The 8,215-nt window shown below is 24.1% G+C and overlaps 1 protein-coding gene across 1 annotated transcript; it reads right to left on the bottom strand.

Annotated features, from left to right (window-relative positions):
* Window positions 1-1,267: 1,267 nt before the first annotated feature.
* Window positions 1,268-6,357, bottom strand: LOC126900907 (SNF-related serine/threonine-protein kinase). Its single transcript, XM_050676941.1, has 9 exons — window positions 6,082-6,357; window positions 5,744-6,023; window positions 4,348-4,637; window positions 4,175-4,284; window positions 3,764-4,109; window positions 3,594-3,698; window positions 3,280-3,394; window positions 2,486-3,217; window positions 1,268-2,148 (listed from the first exon to the last, which is right to left on the bottom strand). The coding sequence occupies exons 2-9, from the start codon at window positions 5,966-5,968 to the stop codon at window positions 1,900-1,902; spliced, it is 2,172 nt and encodes a 723-aa protein (XP_050532898.1). The 5' UTR covers window positions 5,969-6,023; window positions 6,082-6,357; the 3' UTR covers window positions 1,268-1,899.
* Between the last annotated feature and the right edge of the window lie 1,858 nt (window positions 6,358-8,215).

Raw genomic sequence — 8,215 nt, 5'->3', positions numbered from 1 at the left:
CTTCTATAAAAGAAAAATACTACGAATTTAGTAGGCACCTGATTTTTAAACATATATTTAACTTAGAAGTTACATAAAATAATGAAATACTTATTAAGCACTACTTATGTAAGTTATCAAACTATCTACCATTGTCGATGAGTAGTCTTGTTCTTAGAAAACTATCTCTATATCTACTGACAAGAGCATAATAACTTTGAAATTTCGTAAAGGTTTTTATTTTTCATCTTAAATTACATTCGCATTAATTAAATATAGATTAAAAGAAAGTGGGATTTTTGAAACAATCAAAAATTAAAAGAATAATTTGTCCCGTTTTGAAAATTTTTTCTTCAAAAAGCAATTTTTCTATAGAAGATATTAGATATTATTCTATAGAAGAATTTTTAAATGTATGAAAATATACTGAATGCAATTATTAAGAATTAAAAAAAGTTATATAATTCCATAGTGATGAGTTCTTTTTATTTCCGATAATAATAAAATACTATTATTGACATTTCATAGAGTTTCAGGCTATTTATTAGTATTAAAAATTTTGAATATTTTATTATTGTATTAACACAATATCAACATTTATAATACTAATAATGATACTTATAGGTTTGTTGTCATTTTTTAAAAATATATTTGTAAGGATATTAAGCTGATTATTTCATGAAACATTTACTGCATTCTGTTAGCTACACATTAGTTTTTGGATTAAAAAATCAATTTCAATTGATAAAAAAACAATTTATTATTTTTAAAATCACAACCAATTCAAATTAAATTAATTAAAAAGTAAACTTAACTTTTTACATTGGGTTGATATCAAATCAATATTTTTTTCTCACAATAATGAAAAATGATACTTTTTTTACTCTCTAATTTTAATCCAGAAATACACATTTTTGTCTTAATTTTAATCACATTCTCAAAACATTTTATTTTTGTTACACTATACTTATCTAATTCTATTACATTTGACAGTATATAGGAAAAGTCTTTGGAAAGACAAAATTTAATAAAATATATAAAATAAATATACTTAATTTATGTAATTATTAATTTTAAAATAAAACTTTTTAATTATAAATCAATTGTAGATAATTAATAAAATCTGTAATCAAAACAAGAATTAGTAGAATATGTTAACATTTTTAACCATAACAATTTGATGATACCTATTTTAATTTTATTGCACTTTATTTTTTTTTCAATTTATGATTAAAAATATACTTTTTAATTAGTATTAACTATTCAAGATTTTACATTGTAAAATTAATTTTGAACAAAAATATTTACACAATTCAAACTAATATCTACAGCAAACTTCCTTAAAAATATTATGTAACTTTAATACTAATAAATTTACTTTAATACTTATTATAGAAAATAAATAACTAGATTAATAGACCTAACAATCAGCACTATAATGTCAATCAAATTGAATTACATATAAGGAGAGGGAATTATTGACTAGTCAGTTTTATGAATTAATTTACTATTAACACCTATTATATATCAAAATAAATAAAATTAAAATATTTTTACAATATTATGGGTTTATTATGATATCAAGTCATAAGGGTTGTAATCTTGTAAATTACAGAGAAGCTGAGTAAATTATTCAAATAATAACTTGCTCAAGTTCATTCACTTTGGTTTATTGCTAATATGAATTAATAGTCTATTTAAAATTCAAATAACTAAATAAAGACAACTAACTACCAGTGTCAAAAAAATAGATTCATTTGAGTTGTTCATTAAAATTAAAAAAGTATGTATAACAATAAGTTTTATAACAAGAAAAAATATAATTTTAAGGTACTATAAAATAATTAAGGATTAAAAATTTTTTTTGTTCTAAAAATAAATACTTTAAATTACATAAATGATTTAGATATTAGTTAATAATTAATACCTATCAACACTTACTTCTCTTACAACAGTATTTGAACTAACCATTTCTGAACATGATTTTGCTTTGTATAACTGATTATCAGTACTTTTTTTACCAAATAAAATTTGTGTGCATAATTTTTTTTGTAAGTTTAAATATTTGCTAAGAAGAGAAGTATGTTTAGATGGTTGAACTTTCTTTTGCTGTGGCATGCTTGATATACTACTTTTGATAGATTCTGTTTTCACACTATTTGAAGTATCCTAAAAAATCAATAAAATTGTGTTTGCATATATTTAAACAACACAAGTATAAAACTCAACTAAAATTTGCCTTTACTGCTATAAATAATGGGAGATAATAGGGTTTGTTTTAAACATTTTTTAGAAAAGCCATTAAATTACTAATTTGAGTCAATACAGATGGACTCTTAAATAATTTTTTTTAGATAAGAATAACATTTTACCAATTTTGTATTCTACAATTAAACGTTTTGTAATTAGTGTTGAGACTTTTATAATGAATTCTAATATAACCATAATGAGATAAATCATAACAAAATTTTCTATTATTCATAAATTTATAAAATTATATTGTTACCTTTTCAGTTTTTGTGTTATAAATAAAATGATTAGTAGCATAAACCAAATTGGATGTATTAATCTCAGATTCTTGAACTTCAGTTATGCGATTCAAGCTCTGACTTTCTCTTAATCTTGTTTCTGCTGACCGACCTCTTCGACTTCTTGAAGTCGCATTCATACAATGTCGTTTACCAGGTACACTATTATTACCATTGCTTTTTTCTGCCTTATTAGTATAATTACTGTCTCCTTCACGATTATTTTCATCTTGATCTAATGAGGGTTCTGATCCTTGACCACCAGAATTTCCCATTCCATCACCATCAGGGTCTCTGTCGTTCCCTTTAAATGATGCCAATGATTTACTACTTCCTCGCTTTTTACGGCCATCTGTATCATCATCACTGGTTTCTGAACTACTGCAAGATGCTGTTCGATTTTTATGCATTTTAGTTCTTCTTTGTTCATAAGTTATGTAATTGCCTACTCTATGTTTATCATCTGGAAGCATTTGTGACATATGTTGAGAACTTGTATAATGAGATGGTGTTTTGTTAATAATTAAAGGAGTAGGTGCTGTATTATACTCTTGAAATTCAGTAATAGGTTCAATTAGTCTCTGTATTTCAGATACAACACTACTTAATTTACTCTCAGATCTCGATGCTCTTCTTGTTTGACTATTACCATCTTCATCTTCGTTTTCAGCTTCATCTTCTTCTTCTACCACACTACATTTTCTAGTTCTCTAAAATAAAAAGTTGATTTATTGATAAGATTATAATTTTTCTATATATAAATATTTATTACTTTAGGATGATCAGGTAATAAAGTTTCAAATACTGCAGATGTAGGTTTTACATTGACATTATCTGAGGCATTGGTACCATTGCAATTATCAATTTTAAAATTAGGAATATTTGTACTATAAAATAATTATATTTAGTAGAAATATTTTAAAATATATAAATTTTAAATTATTTTTCAAAATGATAAAATGTTTATACATTTCGAACAAATTTATAACTAACTCTAATAGCAAATATAGTATAAAACTCATATAATTTAAGAAATTTACTTAAATTAGGAAGAATTATCCTTAAATTAACAATATAAATAATTACTTTTTTGAAGTGTGAGATTTATTTTGAGTAGTAGATGCCAACTTTCTTTCAGCAAGTAAATAGTATGTAGCTGTTATATGATTGTATTCATTTTTATCCAAAGCTCTATATTTTTAAACACAACATATTAATAACAATAGATATTTAAAATTTTTAAATTTTATACGCACTCAATAATTTCTTCTTTTGATGCAATTTTACCAGTAATCATTTTTTGAATAATTAAAGCGTGATCTTCTTCACTAATTAATTGTTTAGTAACTAGAGGACTTTCGTCATCATATGATTGAGCATTTTTAAGCCACACATTTGCAGCAATTTCTTCAAGAGTAGCACGTTTATCAGGATTGCGAACTAACATTTGACCAATAAGATTTTTACATTCTTCAGACACATGACTAGATACTTTATATTTACAGTCCATAATCATAGTAAGTGTTTCACTATCATTAGCTGAATGAAAAGGCGCTTCTCCACAAACTAGCATATACAATATAACACCTAATGACCAAATATCTGTGAAATAAAAAAAAAGGTTAATAACAATAACATACTATATCTACAACTTAACCAATACTTACCAACAGCAGTAGCATTGTAAGAGTTTCCAATTAAAATTTCAGGAGCTGAATAAGCTAAAGAACCACAAGATGTTTGCAGTTTTTGACCAGGACAAAATGTGTTACTAAAGCTTTAAAAAAAATAAATTTTAATAAAAAAATTATTAAAATTTAAAATAAAACAAATTATTTACCCAAAATCAGTCAATTTTACAACTCCCTCTTTCTCAAAAAATACTACATTTTCAGGTTTTAAATCTCTATGGACAACATGTAACTTATGACAGTATGATATAGCTCGGACAATTTGAGCAAAATATTCACAAGCAAGTTTTTCTGATAATCCACCATCATGTTTCATTATGTAATCGTATAAATCACCACCATCAGCCAATTCAAGAATGATGTATAATTTACTTTGAGTATCAATTACTTCATATAGTCTTACAACATTAGGGTGTTGAACTAATTTCATACACCTAACCTAAAAAGTAATTTTTTATATAGGATTTTACTTATTATTTTAAATAATATACAATCTTTTTTTTTATATAAGAGCTAGAATAAAAATTGAATGTAGAACTTTTATTTTAGCTACAATAAAAAAAATTATGTCATAGTAACAAAAGATCAAAAATTTTAAATTTCATTCTTATATATATATTTATGATTTATAATTAAAATGAGGTAGAAATTATGATAGATATTAAACATAATATGTATAAGAAAAGTAAATCTTGTCAGCAAAGGAATAGGTATAAATTAATGTTGAAGGTTTTGAATATATAAACTAACCCCATTGAGGGTTGGTTTGAACCCTTATTCTCCCTTACCTTTGCCCTTGTATGTCAAAAACCAAGCATTGTAAGGGGAAATTTATGAAAGACATTTTCTATGACTATAATTATATCAAAAATAATCAAAGAAGAACCCATTTAATAAACACATTTAATAATCATTTAATTAATAAAGTAGACTTATGATATTTTATTTCTAGGGTAAGAATATTATGCATAAAAATATTCATTTAAACTAATTAAAAATAAAATAATATGATTATGTTTTATAGATTAGTAGTTTATTTTTGTTGAGCTCTAACTTATTATCATAAATAATTTGTATTAATAGAACTAATAGAAGTGTTATCTTTATTTATAAGGTTGCTTAAATTTATCTGAAATAAAATAAATATTTATAATAATGATAAGGTAATATTACTAACAATGCAATTAACACAATTATAAATGAGCTTTAACGTGAGTTTAGCTCCTAATAATTATTTATATATTTTTAATACACAACATTAATATACCTCAAAACATTTAAAAGGTAAGTTTGGTAAATTCTTAAAATATACTAGTGTAGTTATTTACCCCAAATAATTTGAAATGACACTATAAACAAGGTTTAAATATATTTAAGGATCAGCAAGTATTTAAATGTTTAATCTTAATTCAATGTAGATAATTTCAACTAATGAAGCTTATTGTATAAAATAGAAGACTTCTAAACTTCCAAAAAAATTAATTTAAATCTAATATACTAATTAATTTATACTCTAATTTAAATTTACAATAATGAAATAATTACTTCTTGATACAGATGATTTCTAGAAACTTCTTCTAACTTAGTTTTATCAATTACTTTCACAGCAACTTGTGCACCAGTAAATACATGTCTGGCTGATTTGACAACAGCAAAATGACCCTTTCCTAATGTTTGTTCAAGATTATATAATCCAGCAATATTACCTCCATTATGTTTAGCAGTTTTAATAGTTTCATGTTTTCCAATCACTCCACTACTGTGCTGCATCGTTCTGTTCAGTAAAACAATAAAACCTTACTCAGGTGGTCAATTGAATTCTCTTCTAATTAAATAAACATATTTTAGAAATTATGTGCATTTCTAACTTCTGTTTACTATACAAATTGTGTGTTGAAGGCTATGATTTCTAAAGTTAAAAGAGAAATAACAACCAAAAACAACCTATTTAAAATTATTTTGCACGTCAATAAACAAAAATAAAATATTAACAAACAACTATCTTCCGAAACTTCACTGATAGATCTAATAAGCTACTTGATAATATTTACATATAACTGTTCGTCTGTATCGCATTATCGCGATTTAACTCATCTTAATAATTATATGTATATTATTTGTATAATAAATATGCACACACCAACACATATACATTTAATAATCGATATAAACACCTGTGTATAATTTCAAGGTCACATAATTTGCGTGATAACTCATACCATCAATGTTATCTTTGATTATAAGCCACCATAGTTTTTTTGATAAAAGATAAAAAATGTTTGCAATTTCTCTGAGATGTAATAAGTGTTGTATTAGATAAGAATCTAATATTTTCTAATCTAATATTAATCTCATATTTTCATACCTTTTATAATTAATTCACAGAATTATGTTTAAGAGGAAATAAATGTATAGTACTGTTATTACTATACTGTAATGTTGTATCTCTCTCTATATTAAAGTATCTATATTTACTAATTTATTTATAATAATTAATCTTTAAAATCACAAATAATGTCTGTAATCATAATTTACTGAGTTATTTAGTTGTTATTTTTATTTATTTGTGATGAAGACTTAACTATTTAAATTAGTTGAATTCAATTATACTTTATAGTTTTTACGCATTTATTTGTGTATTGAGATGAGAACTAAATTGTTAAAATAAAATGGACCAACTTTTGAAGTATTAATAATAAAAGACAACACAATTCAAAATTAAGTACAGGTTTCTGTACTTCAACGCTTAATAGAATAAATATATTTGGTTATAAAATAATTTTTCCTATTATTAAAATGAATTTTAATTAACAATAGATTTAAGTTAAACTGTTTTTTGGGCTGTTGATGTTAAATTTAGATGCTCCATTACGTTTTCGGTAATAGTGTAACCATGGAAACATTGTAGCCATATTCTCCATTGGTTATAGTAAATATCTCTAAAATAAAGTGGTCAGTAAAAAAAATCCTCAATGAGAAACTTTTTATTTTATTCTTACTATAAAACCCTGACGTAGCGTTAGCTAAATCTTAGCTATAACATATCTTACTCAAATAATTTGAGTTGCATAAATCCAAATTAAAATATGTGTTCATAAGCCTGTATAGGGGGTTGCTATGGCACCTTAGAATCCCGAAAATTATTGAAAAATTAAATTTATGGTTAGATAAAAAAACGGTAGCACAGTGAGGTCGCGGCATAGTGGAGACATTGCATAGTAGGGTCCAGTATAGATTTAATCTGACAGTGATTAAAATCACTATCATAAGAAACGCTTCGATGCAAATCTGTAGATAGTGTTTAATTTTAAAAAATTGATGGATAATTGCAAAAGCAACATCAACTTCTATTAAAATAAAATACAAAACCCATAATTATCATACAAAAATAGTATATTTTTCAATATGGTACCCATTTGCGTATAGAAGATAGATCGTCGGGACAAATTTTTTTTTTTCATTTTATAGTACATAAAATAAGTTGATAAAATAAATCTTATGTCACATATGTGGAGTGGTTTTTCCTAATATTAATTCATGAGTACGTTATTGAATATATAAATAACTTAAACATGTAAAATTATATCTTTTCAATCATAGGTGAAGTTAGAAAAAATATTTGAAAGGAACTACATTTTACTACTCTTAAAACATTTTTATATTATTTTATATATAAATTTTCTGAAATAGTAGGCAAGCTAATTTTATTTTGGAAGTGGCTAACTTTTCCAAGTTCACCTTCTTTAATCATTATTCGAGTCTTCTAAACTGAAAATGATAAGAGTATACATTTTTTAAATTCCGATATCCTTTTGAGCTAAGATATCTTTTTTATTTATTTTACGTAAATAAACAATTCTATGAAATAGAAAAATTGGTACCATAGAAATAAATAGCAAAATATTTTGAGTGTCAAAAGTAATTTATGTTAGCTTCGATGCGAAGCGGAGAAGGTATTAATTTTACTATGATGTGTTTTTTTTTTTTTTTTTTTTTTTTTTTTTTTTTTTTTTTTTC

Source organism: Daktulosphaira vitifoliae, unplaced genomic scaffold, assembly GCF_025091365.1.
Source record: "Daktulosphaira vitifoliae isolate Bord-2020 unplaced genomic scaffold, ASM2509136v1 Scaffold_3, whole genome shotgun sequence".
Classification (NCBI taxonomy): domain Eukaryota; kingdom Metazoa; phylum Arthropoda; class Insecta; order Hemiptera; family Phylloxeridae; genus Daktulosphaira; species Daktulosphaira vitifoliae.
The sequence above is the reverse complement of the archived record's forward strand: the minus strand, read 5'-3'. Positions and strand labels throughout refer to the sequence as shown.